This window comes from Notamacropus eugenii, chromosome 1, assembly GCF_028372415.1.
Source record: "Notamacropus eugenii isolate mMacEug1 chromosome 1, mMacEug1.pri_v2, whole genome shotgun sequence".
Taxonomy (NCBI): domain Eukaryota; kingdom Metazoa; phylum Chordata; class Mammalia; order Diprotodontia; family Macropodidae; genus Notamacropus; species Notamacropus eugenii.
In genome coordinates, this window is record NC_092872.1 from 442109413 (window position 1) to 442126374 (window position 16962).

The following is a 16962-nucleotide window of genomic DNA, read 5'->3' on the forward strand; positions in this document are numbered from 1 at the left end:
GCCTGATTTGACAATTAAAGGATCATTGGAGACAGCAGTTTTAGGTGAGTGATCAGGTTGAAAGAGTTGAGAAATGAGTGTGAAATGAGAAAATAGATGCATGGAGTGTAAATTGCTTTTTCAATTTGTTTGGCTGTGAAAGGGAAATAGATATAGGAAAGGAGCTTGAGGCAACGATAGCATCATATAAAGGTTTTCTTAGGAATGGAAGTGAGTTGTTCATATTTAAAGCAGCAGGGAAAGGTACAGTGGCTAGAGATTGAAAATTAATGCAAGACCCTCCCTCTCTTGCAGAGGTGAGAGACTATAGGTGTGGTATCTTGCATATATTGACAGTCGTTGCATTGGTTGATTTTTTACAGAATTGGCATTTATTTTTCCTTTTTAAATTTTTTTTTTAAAATAAGCGATGGCTTTCTGGGAAGAGAAAGGGGAGGGGAAGGGATAGGTTTAGGAATGATATCAATGCATAAAGAAGAGAAATTAACAGAATTAGGATTAAAAAAAATTTGAGAAAAAAAAGCAATGGTTGAAGGGGCAGGCTCTTGGATAGGATCAATGGCAGAAGCTGAGGGGATGAAGTTTGGAAGAATGGTCATAGGGTAAGTCTGGAGGTGGGGATAGGGATGGGAATGTGAAAATGACTTTAAGTGTAAAGTTGAGGAGAAGGAGATGGATGGCCTCTAATTTTTTTTTTTTAGTGGGGTATTTGGCAAGGACCTTTGTTGAGAGAGAGGGATACTGATAAGGTAACTTGAGGAAAGAAGAGGTTTGGAAAGATGGTGAGGGACGTGGGATATTCAAAGCAGCACTCATTGAACTACTAAGGAACTAGAAACCAAGTGGGTGTCCACTGGCTGAAACAAAAATGTTACAAGAATAGACCACAGATATCACTGTACAGCAAGAATGACAAAGGTGTGGAGTTAAGAGAAACTTGAGAAGATGTGTATAAACTGATGCAGAGTGAAGATAAGTAGAACCAAGGAAACAATATTTACAGCAATGGAAGCAAAAGAATGAAAAATACCTCAATATTCATGGCAAAGAGTTGGGAAGGGGTGCTACTTGGACGTGTTATGTGAATGGTAAGATGTGGTGGTGGTTGTTGTTCAGTCATTTCAGTCATGTCCAACTCTTGCTGACCCCATTTGGGATTTTCTTGACAAAGATACTGGAGTGGTTTGCCATTTCCTTCTCTCGATCAATTTACAGATGAGGAACTGAGGCCAATGGAGTTAAGTGACTTGCCCTGAGTCACGTAGCTAGTAAATATGTGAGGCCAGATTTGAATTTAGGTCATCTTGTGCTTTATCCACTGCACCACCTAGCTGCTCCTCAAGATGTGGTTACTGTCTAGAAAACCTTGGTTTAAATGTTTTTCTTCTTCAATCTGTACACCCCTCCTCCCAAGGTTGTGTTATAATGTATTTAAAATCTTAAATACATTTTAAATTAAATTTAAATACATTTTAAACTTAAAAATTAATTTTTTTTAAATGGGGGATTTGGAGGGAGAGTAGAAATGCCCTGGCCTTAAAAGGCAGGAGAGATCTGGTTTTGCATCCTGTCTCTGATACTGCTGAAGAGCTGTGCAACCATGAGTAAGTCACCGAACTTCTCCGAGTTTCGATTCATTTACCTTTAAAGAGAGGATTACAATACTTATATTACCTAAATTACAAGGTTGTTTGGAAGAGCCAGTGAGATGATGTGTGTAAAATGCTATATAAATGTCGGTCATTATTTCATTATTGCTTAGTGCCTTAGGTGTCCAGTTCTGGTGATAAATAATGTAGGATTATAAAACCATTTAGAATGAAATCCTTGACCTCAGGGGGCTTACAGTCTAGTTTGGAAGACAGGACGTAGAGAAAGTTATGATGATAATTAGACTGTATGGATTGTTCTTGAAGTGAGAAGACATGGGTTTGATCCTCTCCTTTGATGATTCCTGATTGTGATTCTGGGCAAGTCATTTCCGCTTTTGGCACCTCAGTCTCATTATCTGAAAAACAAGGAAAAGAATACTTGCCCTCTGTGCTGTAAAACAATTAGATTAGATTGTTTTGAGGAAGGAACTTTGTAGGCCTTAAAGAGAACTGTTACCATTTATTACTGTTATTAATCTTAGAGTGTTAGAACTTGAATAGGATCTCAGAGATCATTTTATCCAACCCTTTAATTTTACAAGAAAGGAAACAGACCTAGAGAGGGTGGGATAGGAATGGAGAAAGGAGTAAGCCTGAGTGAACTGTAGTTTAAGAGGCATGCTTGGAGTGTGGATGGAAAAGAGGTACAAAGAGGACTGGAGAAGGAGCTAGGAGACCTAGGTTCTATTCTTAGCTCTATCATGGCCTTGTTACTGTCATCTTGGGCAAGGATGCTATCTATTAGAGCTCAAATTTCTACATCTGTAAAATGGATATAAGAATCCTTATCTTGCCTACTTTATAGTTTTCAGAGATGGTGAAAATCTTAAAGATCATTTCAAATAACAGGGATTCTTAACCTTTCCTGTGTGTCATAAACCCCTCTGTGAATTTGGGTGAAGATGATAGATCCCTTTACAGAATAAAAGTTCACTGGTTACATTCATAATTAAAGGAAAGGGTAAAATTTAGTTGGATGTTAGTGAAAATAAAGATATTTTTTCCCCACTCAAATTTATAGACCCTCTGAATTCTATTAACAAAATCCTTGAGGGTCCCCTGGGGTCCATAGAATCCAGATTAAGAAACCCTGCTCTAGGGATAGTGTTACAGTGTAAAGAGCACTGGATTTAGTCAGAACAATTGGGTTCATATCCTAACTGTTGCTTACTACCTGTGTGACCTTGGACAAGTCACTTTTATTTCTTAGTACCATATTGTCATTGTTAGTGTCACTGTATATTGAGAATGTTGGATTAAATGGCTCTGATGTCAATCGATCAACAACATTTACTAAGAATTTACTCCATTCCAGGCAATGTTATCACAACCCAATTCTCAGTCCTCCTCCTCTCCCCTCTCTGTCCTTCAGATGAAGGAAATGAGGTCTAGAGATATTAAATAACTTGGCTGAGGGATAGTTTGTGACAATAGTAGGTAATAGAACTGGATTGATACCTTGGCTTTCTGACTGCAAATCACTTGCACTAAACACTTCTTCAGAGAGTTGTTGGTAGGAGCAAAGGCATGTGAGAGCACTTCACAAACTATAAAGGGCTCTAAATACACATGCAGGGGATTATTATTAGAGGTTGCTAATGGAAAGAGCCTTGGACTTGGTAGTCCAAAGATCAGTTTCTACAATTTATCAAATTACCTTGGAAAAGTCATTTTCTGTAAGCTTCCTCAGTTTCCTCATCAGCAAAATTCAAGTAATGACATTTGTGTGCCTTACCTCATAGTGTTGTGAAGAAAGAAAAAGACAACCTTAAGCTGTGGACAATGTTACTATTACCAGTCTCTGCAAAATGGAGGGAACAATCCCTGCCCTAATTACCATCATTGGGATGCTGTGAGAATACAATGTATGTAAAATGTACTGTAACCTAGCAAAGGGCGATACAGACATGGGCTGTGTTTATGCAGGAGGCTGAGGAAAATAAGAGATGTAGGTGATATTCAGGTAGAAAGAGCATTAAAATTAAAGTCAGAAGACCTGGATTCAAATATGAACTGCCGTATTCTAACTCTGGGGCCTTGGATAAACCACTTTCCCTCTTTGGGACTCAGTTTCCTTCTGGGTAAAATGAGGGGGTTTGGATTCAATAATTACTAAGGTCTCTTTCATCTTTAAATTCTGAGATCCTAAGGATGGGGTGGTAGGTCCTGGTCTTTTTCACTGAAGGATCCCTGGAGTCCCTTCATGGGTCAATCTGAACATCTCCCTCCCTCCCATCATCTCCCAGCGACTTTGCCCCATACTCCAAAAAAGGCCAAGGGCAGGGACGGGGAGGCTGGATTGAGGAGGGCCCTGGGTCCTGAGCCAGGTGGCAGCTGCTTTGGATCTGTACTCACGTGGGGAGTTGGGGCGGGTCCCCACTGTGGCTGGGCGGGCCAGGTCACCTTATATTACTGGCCCTGCTGCTGGTGGGAGAAGGACGCAGCCAGCCTTCCCTCCGTCTTCTCGTCTCTCCTCTGAGCCTGGGTAGCAACATGGCCCACGGCTTTCTGGTGCTAGCGGCTCTAGGCTGCCTTCTGATGCGGGCAGGCTGCGGGCATGCCGGCGTCACCCCGGGTTCGCTGGTCTCCCTGCTTACAGCCACCGTGGCGCTGTCCGCGGGGGTGAGTGCCTGGCGCCGGCGTCCCCCGCTCTTCCCAGTCCGCTAGGGGGGATGGATCTGCGCCGTCAGGGGGGGAGGGAGGGAGGCAGGGACAGAGGGAGAAGGGGGGAGGCCGGGGCTGTGAGCTTCCTCTCCTAAACAACCCCATTTAACTCTCTATTATAAGTTTTTTCAGATACAACGCTAGGAAAAGGGGCATAATTAAGGTCTATAATGGAAAAACTATTCTGTTGCTTTGTAAGTATGATTTCCGGTCGCGGTTTCAAGCTGGACCCCTCTTTTCCTCCCTTTGGCTGTTATACTGGGATATTTACTAATCGACAGCATCGCCTTTGGAAGTACTCTTCTGCCTTCTTCAGCATAACCAACTGCTCACCTTCCGCAATCTTCTTTCTTCCTGGGGGCAGAGTGAATGGGTGCATGCGAAAAGTTTTCTCTCCCTCTTGTGTCCAGCAATGGGATGGACCCCGCCCCAGCAGAGACCCAGGGATCGATTTCGATTGATCTCGGGGCTGGCCTGTGTTTGTCCTCCGAATGTGCAAACACCATTTGACTGTTTGCTGCTGGGGTGTGGGTGGGTCGTTCCGGGAGGGGCTATATAGGGCTTAAAGTTCGGGATTTGTCCTGGTTGTCTGTGAAGGAGGTGGGGGGAGTGGGGCAAGGCTGTGGCGGAAACAGGCACAGTCTGGGTGGTCTTTTTAAGTGGCTGTTTGTGAGATCTGTGAAAGGCTATGCTTTAAAAATTTGCACTGGCCAATCCAAGGTACCTAGATTCTGGAGAAAATGATGGAGAAAAGGCAACTGTTCTTGGGATTTGGATTTTAGAGCTGAAAGGGACCTTCAAAAACAGAGACTGTTAAGGCTGGAAGGGCCCTTAGAATGTAGTGTCAGACCCCAGACAGTAGAATTTAGAGGTAGAAGGAAGATTAGAATGGAGGATGTTAAAATACAGACAATGGGGCTGAAAAGGACCTCGTTCCAACCTCCTCTTTTTACAATGAGAAAACAGACCCAGAGATGTCAGGTGACTTATCTAGGTTTCTCAACTATTTAGTAGCAGAGCTGTGTCCAGAACCTAGGTCTCGTCACTCCAAGTCCAATGCTCTTTAAAATACCACCATGCTTTGGAGCCAGACTTCGGAATGCTTGTTTGTTTGTTTTTTTAAAGCTCCACCAAAAAGGAAAAAGGGAAATCCCATTTGATTTCAAGCTCTGATCAAAACTAAGGAATGGAGTTGGGGTGAGAAGTACAATTTTTCTATCTCCTAAATATTTAGGAAAGGAGATTGGAGGCTCCAGAGTAAAGGGGAGAGCGATCATGGGTTCCCTAGCTGAAGGCACTGGGTTTTGACTGCCACTTAAATCAGTTTTCTGCCTTTGTGCCGCCTTGCTGCCTTAAGTGTTCAGAATTCAAGCAAATAGGATTTGTTTGGTATCAAGAGAGAGAAATTGGAAGTCAGTGGAGGATCAAGAAAAAAGGAAAACAGAGGAAGGATTCTAAAAGAGAAATTGAAAAGGATTTGGAGAAAGGATTCTGGGAGCCCTCCATGTTGGAAGGTGGGGGTAGAGAATGATGTGAATCAAAAAAATTAAAGTTTGAGCTGGATAGGGTCTTAAAACTAGAATATTAGAACACAGACCAGAGAATGTTAGAGCTAAAAGGGATGCTAGCCCAACCTCCTCATTTTACTGATGAGGAAACTGAGGCCCGAAAGAGAGGAAATCCCTTGTATAAAATGACCTAGTGGAAGAGTCAGGGATAGAGTCCACATATCCCAATTCTCATCTCAGTATTTTTTGTAGAAATGCGCTACAGAAACCCCATATCTTTCCAGGATACTGGTTGCAGACTGCAGAAGATTAGGTGTTTCTCTTTGAGTCCTGTTTGAGATCTTAGTTTTCCTCTGCAGGAAACCATTGTATCTTCATTTGAAATTGACTCTGGTCCTGGAACTTGAGGACTTTTGCTGCATTTACCCCTTTGTGGTACTTTTTCCTCACCTCTCTTCATCCTTTTCTTTCCCCAGCCTGTCAGCATGGTGGTAGAACATGCAGAGTTCCTGAAGGCAGGGAAGGAGCCTGGCCTGCAGATCTGGAGGGTGGAGCAGTTTGACTTGGTACCAGTACCCAAGAACCTGTATGGGGACTTCTTCACTGGTGATGCATATTTAATCCTGAATACCATCAAACGAAGGGATGGAACCCTGCAATATGACCTCCACTTCTGGCTGGGTAAGGAACTGGCGTTCTCTAAACCTCTTCCTCCATCCCTGAGCTGAGTACCTACTGTGCAGGGACTGAATGACCAGAGGTTGTTAACGATGTCATGCAAGGGGGATTTCTACATAGGCTAGAAATTCAGATTCAGATCTCTAAGGTCTTTGCCAACCTTAACATTCTAAAAACAACATTCTATGTTCTAAACAACTCTAACCTTCTATGTTCTAACGTTCATTCTAAAATTCCTTTCAGTTCTGATGTTAAAACATATCCAATTTTAAAGTGCTTTCACTGCTTAAAGAGCAGTGAAAATAAGGCTCGAAATAAATCTCCCTCCCAGTCTTTAGTGTAAGTGCCATCAACAGGAAATTCTGGCACCTTTATCAGAGGCAAAGTCTCATTATCATTAATAATTCACTATAGTAATTAGAGTGGTGATCAGTAGATAGAGAAGAAAGGGCACAGCTGGTGATGAAGCTCAGAACCTGTGACCTGGGGAACCACCAGGCCAGGGGGAGAATTATCTGATAGTGAAATTAGCACAAGGACATTTAAAGAGATTATTCTATGATAATCAATCAATAAACATTTGTTAAATATAAAACATAGACATGAACACTTTTGGGTCCTGAATGTGGGATGCTAGGGAACTGGTAGCTTTCATCTTCTGAACCCAGGTTTGTGTTCTAGTCTTAGAGACCTCTCAGGTCCTATTAGGAGATTTGGGTTTGAATCCCAGCTTTGACCCTTATTACCTCTGTGACCACTCTCCTCTCTGAGCTTCTATTTCCCCATCGCTAAAACTGGAATATTCATCCGTTCCTGGGACTTAGTGAAGATTAATCAATTAATCAATCAATAAGTACTTATTGCTGCGAATATAAACACAAAGAATGAATCAATCCCTGCTTATAAGGAGATAGTGTAATACGATTCAGATAGAGGCTCCAAGGAGGGGATTGAGAGGTGGGATAGTGCAGTGAAGAGCTGACCGTGGAGTCCAGAAGACTTGGATTCAAGTCCAGCCTTTGATACCTGCTTGACCTTAGGCTATAATTATAGCTAGTATTTATATATAATACTTTGAGATTTACAAAGAACTTTACAAATAATAACTCATTTTGTCCTCATGACAATGCTGGGAGCAGGGTGCTGTTTTTATCCTCATTTGACAGGTGAGGAAACTAAGGCAGAGAGTGAGTTACTTGGGTCACACAGCTTACAAGAACTCAGGTCTTCCAGATTCTAGGTCCAGAGCTCAATCTAGTTTATCACCTAACTGTCTGTCACTTATCCTTCCTGAGTCTATTTCCTCAGCTATAAAATGAGGGGTTTGGGCTAGAAAGCCTAAATGGTGCTCCAGCTGTAGACCTGTAATCACTGGCAAGGCATTTTTGCATGGCATACAATGCTCCACAAATGTGAGATATATCTGTCTTTCCATATGCTTTGGCTCATTTTCAAGGGACAGTGTTTCTGGGGACCTCAGAAACTTTGGCATGAGGATCCTAGTGAGAATAACTGGAAGAGATTATAATAGTCGTTCAGTTCAACCGTCTCCTTTTACAGACAAGGAAACTGAGGCCCAGAGAGGTGGGGCTGAAATAGATCATTTCAAAGATTTCACATTCTGTGATTCTTTCCTGATTCTTGCAACTTGAATAGTGACTGGCATACAGTAGGCACTTAATAAATGTTTGTTGACTGTTGATGGATTCTAAAATGGGCAGTGATTGACACAAGGTTGAAGCTAGTTTATGGCAAAGCTAATAATAACTGTGCTTCTCCTCTTTCCCAGGGAATGAGTGTACTCAGGATGAGAGTGGTGCTGCTGCCATCTTCACTGTACAGATGGATGACTACCTGAATGGAAAAGCAATTCAGCACCGGGAGGTCCAGGGCCATGAATCTTCAACATTCCTTGGCTACTTCAAATCTGGCATCAAGTACAAGGTAAGCATTGCTCAGGATTAGAAACATCTTTTTCCTAATTGTCAGTAATTCTTACTTGCCAGTAATTCTTATCAGGAAAATGAGGAAGTCAGTGACATAATCTCACAAGTCCCTAGAAGCTTCAATAATCTATGGTCCAATCTTGTCTAACATTCTAGAATTCTGGGTACCTACGGCTCCATCCCCCACCAGATATTGTCAGGAAAAGGAGAAGATGAAAATGGGCTTTCCCAGGTTATAGACAGTTGTTGGCTGTTTCTGAGTGGGGGATTTGAGAGAAACTTAACCTAGCATAAACCTGGTCTTGGCCAAGGGGATAGCTGGCCCAGAGCTGAAGAGTTGTTAAATGTGAGCAAACCACTTTTAGTGTCTCAGAGGGGAACCTGACCCTGATTCTGATTCATTTTCACATTATTTCTCAAGATCTCACAAAGAGTTTCTTGTTATCCAAGAGCCCCTGGAGAACCTCTGATTTTGGATGAATCTTCTCCTTAGCAACAGGCAGCTATATTGTGTTCTTATTTCTCTTATTTAAAAGAGAGAAAGAAACTTGAACTGAACTTGACCCAGGGTCTAGGTCTCCCAGGCTCCAAACTGATCCTTCCTTTGGCTTAGCTCATTCCCACAGCTGGGATTGAATAACCCTCCTGAATTGGACCAGAGGTCTCTATTTTTCATTATGTGGAAGGGGTGGAGGTGGGGGTGGTGGAGACTGAGGGTGTAGTGGGAATAGCACTGGCCTAGGAATCTGGAGGCCAGGGTTTCCAGCACTTAAGTAACTATGAATAAATGACTTCACCTCACTCAGCATCATCTGACAAATGGGGATAATCATCCCTGCCTTGCCTACCTTAAAGGGCTTTTGTGAGGATCAGAGGAGATGATGGATAGGAAAGGCCTCAAAACTTCTAAAGAAACAAGGGATTATTATGTGGGTGATCACAAAGGACTGGGTGTGTTTTCCTATGGTGCTTCTGGGAGGGGCAGAGCATTGGGAAATTGGCATAAAAGTCTTATTGTACTTTGCAGATAGGAATTCACAGGTGTGAGACTTGAACTTGGATCTGCTACTTTATAATCTTGTGCAAATCACTTCCCCTCCCTGGGCCTGATTCCTGATCTGTAAAATGAAAAGTTTTGGCCTGGGTCAATTGTGTTAAATAAAAACGAATCACTGCGGGCCACACATTGCCTTTGAAAACCACAAATTAACATTTTCTGTGTTGAGTTGTAATTTTATTGATATTGTTGAGCATTTCCCAATTACATTTTAATTTGGTTCTGGCCATACGCTGGGCAGCAAGTTTGATACCTCTGATGTAGATAATACTTTCCAACTCCAATGTGCTATGAATCTGGAAACCATGTTATATGAAGATAGGGGATTCCAAATTATATCCTCAAAGATAAATCACACTTACCAATATATAACATGATGTTTTATTGATTATAGTTTGTTTTTATAATATGCTTTTTATTAGAATTAATCTGAAGTTAAGAATGTTTATTGCCAAATATTAATGGGTTGAAGAAAGTGGGCATATTTAATCTAGAGAAGAAAAGACTTGGAGGAGATATGATCATGGTCTTTACAGGTCTGAAAAGGTACCATATAGAAGGGGAAGCAGATTTCTTCATCTTGACCCCAGAGTACCCCAGAATGCATTTCAACAAACATTTATTAAACACCTACCACACACTAGGCACTAGAAAAACGAAGGCATTTGAAATCACATGGGATCTCAAAGGTTGAAAGTACCTCAGAGACTGATGAACCTACTCTCTACCTGGACAGTAATCTCCTCTTCAACACACATGTCAAGCGGTCAGTTACCCACACTCTGCTTAAAGATCTTGAATAAAGGAAAACCTCTAGTCCCAAACTACAATGACATAACTGGAATCCAAAGGGGAGAGTGAAAATCTGGAGATGATATAGTAGAAAGGGTACTGAACTAGAAATCAGGAGACCTGAGGTAGGCAGGAAAGAAGCTAGTTGTGTGATCTTTGAGTAAGTCATTCAGTTCTGAGCCTCAGTGTCCACAGCTGTCAAATGAGGAGAATAATAGCTAATCAAATTACCTGTTATCATGATAGATTGAGGCAGGGTGGCACAGCAGAAAGATGCTGGGTTTCCAATCATGGATCTTCTGCTTACTCCCTGTGTCACTTAACCTTTATAGACCTTGATTTCGTATCTTCAGAAGAAAGGGTTTAGACCAGATGGTCTTTGAGGTCCTTTTTGGCCCTACACATGAGAACCTAGATGTGAAAAACAATTCTAGATATTATTAATTATATGAGGAGTTTGAACTAGATCACCCCTAGTTTCTCTTCTGAGCCTGTGGTCAGAGGAGAGGGCCAGGGAAGGATTATCAAGGAATGGACAGGAGCTTTGATAGTTAATAAGGTCCTAAGGATTTGATATGGTCTGGGTTTTTTTTTTTTAGATTTTTTTAAAAATGAAAAATAATTAAATTACACTTTAAATTAATTTTAGTTACCAAATTAAAGTTGGGTAACTTTAACTGGTAAAGTTAAATTTAGTTACCAAATATTTCATATACATTCTACACAAACTTGTGAGGCAGGATAATGTATTATTATTATTACCATTTTATAGATGACAAAACTGAGGTCCAGAGAGGTGGAAGTGACTTGCCCCAGGTTATATAGCTAGTGAACAGTATAGCTAGGACTTCCGATCTTCTGATCTCAATTTCTGTACTCTTTCTGCTGCACCTAGAGGGATGTAGTGGTCAAAAATGGAGCTGTATTTTCTTCTATTTGCAAGCCTTCATAAGTCATTTAGTTCTCCTAGCAATAGTAGGAAACAGCACCAGGCTGGATTCCTTCATAAATTATAGATCCCAAAGGAGCAGAGTATTATGCAAGACTTGATGCAAGACTTGCCTCTCTGAAAGGCTCCACAGAGCTGCAAACAAACAGAAGGGAGGCAATTGTGTCTTGGCCTGAGTTACAGGGAGGGGTGGAGAAAGATGCTGTTAAGTCACTTAGAAACAGAATCGTAGAAAGCTAGGGTTGCCAAGAAAACCTTTGTTATGACCAAGTTGCCTATAGGATAAAATATAAGCTGCTCAGCCTGACCTTTAAGACCCTTCCCAGGCTCACAAACTGACTCCAGCCTACCTTCCCAACCTAATTTTACCTTGCCCTTCTTACACTTTTGGTTCCAACCAAAGACTGGTTCCAGTCTTACTGGCTGGCACCTGAAATCAACATGATGTTTCTTGCCTTGGTGCATTGCACTGGGGAAAACCATGCCCATGATGCACTCCTTTATCACCTCTGCATTTTGGAATTAGTCTCTTCCTTCAAGAGCTCTGCTCATCACCTCTTCCATAAGGTCTTCCTTAATTCTTTCCCTCTCCCAAATGATCTCTCTCTCTTGCCATGTTCTTAGACCAATTTTTTGGGATCTCTCCTTTGCAGCCATCACAGCCTACTTTTTAATTATCTTATCTGTATACATGTCATATTCCTACTCAATGGAATGTGAACTCCTTGAGATCATGAGTATTTTCACCCTCTTTTCTCTCTAGCACTTAGCACCATATTTTGCATATAGTTAGTTTTAAATTTAATAACCTCTTGTTCAACAAATGACTGCAGACCTGAGAGGGATCTTAGAACACAGAGTGTTAGAACTGGAAGGGAATTTAGAATGTAAGGTAAGAGAACATAGAAAATCAAATGTTAGAGTGGAAAGGAACCTTGCTTGGTATATAGAATATTAGAGTTTGAGAGATCCTAAGAATTCCTCTAGTCCAATTCCCTCATTTTACAGAAGAGAAAACTGAAGCCCAGATATCAACCAACAAGTATTTATGAATCATTTATGATATGCCAGGCATTGTGCTAAGGGCTAGGGATAGAAAGAAGAAGCAAAACCAGTGTTTTTCCTCAAGGATCTTGCGTTCTGATGGAGGAGACAATGTAAGCATAACTAGGGACATTCAGGGTACTGAGTAGATACAAGGTAACCTTAGAGGAGAAGGGACTAGCACTTGGCAAGGGTGGGGAGGGCTGGTGAAATGCCTCTCAGCGGAAGTGGCTCTTCAGCTGAGTTTTAAAGGAAGCCATGGATTCCGTGAGTTGGAAATCAGGAGAGAGAGCATTCCAGGTATGGGGGACAGTTAGTATTAAGACCGGGAGTTAGGAAATGGAGCATTGTGGGTGAGAAATAGCAAGTCGGCCAGTATGACTGAACCGGAGAGTATGTAGAGAGGGATAATGTGTTAAAATAATAGAAAGCTAGTGGGAGTCAGGTTGCAAACAGCTTTAAATGTCAAACAGAGGAGTTTAATTTCATCTATATTTAATATAGAGGTATTATCATTGGAGTTTATTGAGGAGAGAGTGTAACATAGTTAGAAAATTAATTCTGAAGCAGTGTGTAGGATAGATTGGAATAGGGAGAGACTTGAAGCAAGCAGTCCAATCGGAAAATTATTGCAGTAGTCCGGGCAAGAGGTTATGAGGCTAAGGTTATGGCTGCATGGGTAGAGATGAGGGAATATGTGGAAGAGATATTGTAGAAACAATTGGATAAATAGTTCTCTGGGAATCATCTACATAGAGATAATTATATCCATTGGAGCTGATAAGGTCACTAAGTGAGAGAACAGAGAAAAAGGACACCTACAGTCAGTGGGTGTGGTGTAGATGAAGATCCATGAAGACTATGAAGAAACAATCAGGTGGAGGGAGAATCAAGAAAGAACTGAGTCTTGAAAATTGAAAATCCAAAGAGTATCCAAGAGGAAAGAACAGTAGTCTCAAATGCTGAAGAGGTTTTTGTTTTTTAAAGATAAAAAATACCATTAAATTGGGCAATTGAGCTCATTGGTGACTTTGGAGAGAAGAGTTTCAATTGAATGATAAAGTTGAATGCCAGATTGCAGAGGGTTTAGAAGAGCATGAGGGGAGAGGGAGTAGAAGCACCCAACGCAGATGAGTTGAACTCCATTTTTCAGTTTAGCTGAAAAGAGAAGAGAAAGAATGAGAACTGGTGGTCATGGTAGGCTATAATGAGGGTTTTTAAAGATTTGAGAAATATGGGCATGTTTGTGGGCAGCAAGGAAGGAACCTATGGATTGGGAGAGACTGAAGGTTAGTTATTGGGGATGATAAGGGGTGCTAACCTACTGGGGAAGATGGAAAAAAATGGGATCAAGCGTACATATAGAGGAGCTGGCCTTGGCAAGCAGAAGGACCATCTCATTATCAGAGAATGAAGAAGATAGTGAAGAGATGTAAGATATTGGAGAGATGTAAGATGGGGAAGAAGAAAGAGATCTCTCACTGAATGTTTTCAATTGTTAAAGTGAAGTATGTATGAGTTGGGATCCTTGACTGAGGGTATTGGGAAAAGAGGATGGAGGAGAGAAGACAAGATTGGGAACAGCAGCTCTAGTGAGTGGGATTCATTTGGGGAAGAGCAGTAAGACTGCCTTGTGGCAGTTGATAATTAGCTAACAAATTTGCAGTGGGCCTACTCAGGATGATTTTGTAAGTTCCTTCAGTTCTGCTCAGTAGTAAGAGCAAAGGAGGTGGATAGAGGGAGTAGTCTAAGGTTTTGGTCTGATCAGGTGTGATCAATGATAGAGCGAGGAAACAAGGAATTCAAGGGTAAAAGTTAGTGAGGCATTGAATGGTTCACTAAGGAAAGAGAGTGTGGCCAGAGAAGGGATTATGACCTACAATACTACTGAGGAATGGAGGGATTGGAGCTTATGGAGAGAATGAGAAGTAGGTTTAGGAGGAGTAAAAAAGAAGAGGCAAAAAGATAAAATATTACGTTGGCATGAAGGAAATTTGAATTTAACCCTCCTCTGCCTTCCTTTGGCTCCTGAATACAAATCCGGATCAAATCCAAACTTGTCTGATGGCATTGAAAGTCCGTCACCATGTAATTCTAGCCTATCTATTTTTCTGGGCTGATGACACATTACTCCTCCTCACCCACACAGTAGTCTATGTACTTTCTTATGTATATGACATCCAATGTACTGGCCTTAAGTCTTTGAACAAACTGTTCCCCATAATTTCTCTCATCATCTCTACTTCTTGGAACTCCCTGCTGCCTTCAGTTTAAATCCCGTCTCCTTCAGTTCTTTCCAAATTCCCCATTAGGTGTTGTTCTAGCTGACCTATCATTTTATACATGTACACAAATGTATACATGCATATATTGATCTTGTATTCACTTATCTGTGAACATGTAGTATCCCTTCATTAGAATGTAAACTCCTTGAGGACAGCACTTGTCTCATTTTTGTCTTTTGTATTCCTAGTACCTAACACATACTATGTAATAAATGCTTATTGATTGATTTATAGTAGAGCCCCAATTTCAACCCAGGTCCTCTGATTTCAAATTGAGCAGTGTTTTATCCACTATACTATATGAATACGTAGGATTTATTAGTAGCAGTACAAACCATGACAGTATTAATAGTCACAATAACTTAGGTTTATAGAGCATTTTGGTTACTAACTTATGAGAGAGACTGTGAGGATTAGTATCTTCACTTTACAGTGAGAAAACCAAGGCTTAGAGTGGTTAAGTGAATGGCTTAAGGTCAAGTGTAGTTAATAGCAGAGCTGGAATCCAAACTCAGGTCTTTGGAATTTAAATTTAGTGTCCTTTCTATTATACTATGCTCATTTCTTTCCTTCTTTATTGCCTTCCTTCCTTTCTTCTTTATCACCTACCTTCCTTCCTTCCTTCCTTCCTTCCTTCCTTCCTTCCTTCCTTCCTTCCTTCCTTCCTTCCTTCCCCTTTTCTCCCTCTATTTTCGTCATCATAAAAAAGTTCTATGGGGTAAATGATATTATTATCCCCATTTTGTAGATGAGGAAACTGAGGCCTAATGAGTTTAAATGACAAGGCCACGTAACTAGTAAGTATAGTGAGGAAGATGGGTTGCATTTCTAACATTTCATAATGGATGCAAGGAGTTCTTAAGGGAAAATTTTGTGGTGAGAAAGCCAGTGGAAGTAGCACACTCTTTTATTCAGTTCCCCTTGGCCTTCTGTACTTCTCCCTGCTAACCTAAGAAGTAATGCTCTTCATACTTCCCTTCTATCTTACAGAAAGGCGGTGTGGCTTCTGGCTTCAAGCACGTGGTACCCAACGAGGTAGTTGTGGAGAGACTGTTCCAGGTCAAAGGACGCCGAGTGGTCCGGGCCACAGAGGTGCCTGTTTCATGGAATAGCTTCAACCAGGGTGACTGCTTCATCCTTGACTTGGGGAATGTAAGTGCCCTCCCCAGCTCTCACTGCCTCCGTCTATCACCATCACTTGTTGAATCATTTCCATAGACACCTGTGTTTCATGGTACAAGTGCCATATGCTCCCATCTAGCGTTTTCTAATGGCCCTGTCACCCTAGAACTTAGTCTTATTGCAAACGAGTAGGATATAACTATATCCTCACCCATCTATGCAGAGAGCCAGATGCATTCAAATCAGTATAAGCATGAACATACTTGCCAACTGCCAGGCCCATGTACACCTAGGTACATGGACATGCATAGAGAAAAACATGCGTCAGTATGTCTAGCATCATCCCACCATCATCATTACTATTTGGTCTGGATCTGTGATTTCATTGGCTTGCGGAATTCCTAATAAGAAAACTTCCTTTATGAATGCAGATCAACACAGAAAACACATGCTTAGACATGTATAAATTACATGGATATTCATGCACACACTCACATGCCAACCTATGTGCGTATACATACACACACGTATAACATCCATCTTATACATGTACACAAACTATGCCTATTATGCCTTTTTATATTTAATTTTTAGTTTATTTTGTTTCTCAATTACATGTAAACCAAAATTTGTAACATTTTAAAAAAATGTTGACTTCCAAATTCTCCATCTCCCTCCCTTTCCTGGTCTCCCTCCTTGAGAAGGCAAGTGATTTGATATAGATTCTACATGTGCAGTCGTGTAATACATTTCCATATTAGTCATGTTGCAAAAGAAACCACAGACCAAAAACAAAAGCAAACTTATTAAAGAAAGTAAAAAAGTATGCTCTAATCTGCATTCAGACTCCATCAGTTCTTTCTCTGGAGATGGACAGCATTTTTCATCCTAAATCCTTGGGAATTGTCTTGGATCCTTGTATTGCTGAGAATAGTTAAGTCATTCACAGTTGATCATTGTATAATTTTGCAGTTACTGCGTACAGTGTTCTCCTGGTTCTGCTTATTTTACTTTGTGTCAGTCCATGTAAATCTTCCTAGGTTTTTCTGAAAGTACCTATTATATCTTCATAGAAACAGACACAATGTGCGCTCATTCTACTTGTACAATATAGGGATATGCCTAGATATGTGAATGCATGAGCCTCTTTGTATATATTTACACTTAACTTGAGTTCTGCTTTTGTTTCCTGTTCTTGAGATAGTGGCGAGAAGTTTGGCACTACTAACTTCTCTTGGTACAGGAGTACCAGGGTTTGGGGAATC

The 16962-nt window shown here is 41.1% G+C and overlaps 1 protein-coding gene and 1 long non-coding RNA gene across 8 annotated transcripts in view; one reads left to right on the forward strand and one right to left on the reverse strand.

Annotated features, from left to right (window-relative positions):
• The window catches only part of GSN (gelsolin), a 71452-nt gene that overhangs the window by 36264 nt on the left and 18226 nt on the right, over nucleotides 1–16962 (forward strand). For 4 of the 7 annotated variants that reach the window (XM_072631791.1, XM_072631790.1, XM_072631792.1 and 1 more), the window contains 3 exons: nucleotides 6301–6505; nucleotides 8292–8446; nucleotides 15566–15727. In XM_072631791.1, coding sequence (XP_072487892.1) covers nucleotides 6310–6505; nucleotides 8292–8446; nucleotides 15566–15727 — 513 coding nt within the window. In that variant the 5' untranslated portion in view covers nucleotides 6301–6309. Of the gene's footprint in view, nucleotides 1–4140; nucleotides 4275–4439; nucleotides 4511–5441; nucleotides 5514–6300; nucleotides 6506–8291; nucleotides 8447–15565; nucleotides 15728–16962 lie in introns of those variants that run through there. The other 3 variants (XM_072631794.1, XM_072631789.1, XM_072631795.1) reach the window with 3 other exon arrangements.
• On the reverse strand, nucleotides 351–4277 carry LOC140519092 (uncharacterized). The gene is made up of 2 exons (XR_011972097.1): nucleotides 4008–4277; nucleotides 351–2008 (listed from the first exon to the last, which is right to left on the reverse strand). It is a non-coding gene; the product is annotated as an uncharacterized lncRNA (long non-coding RNA).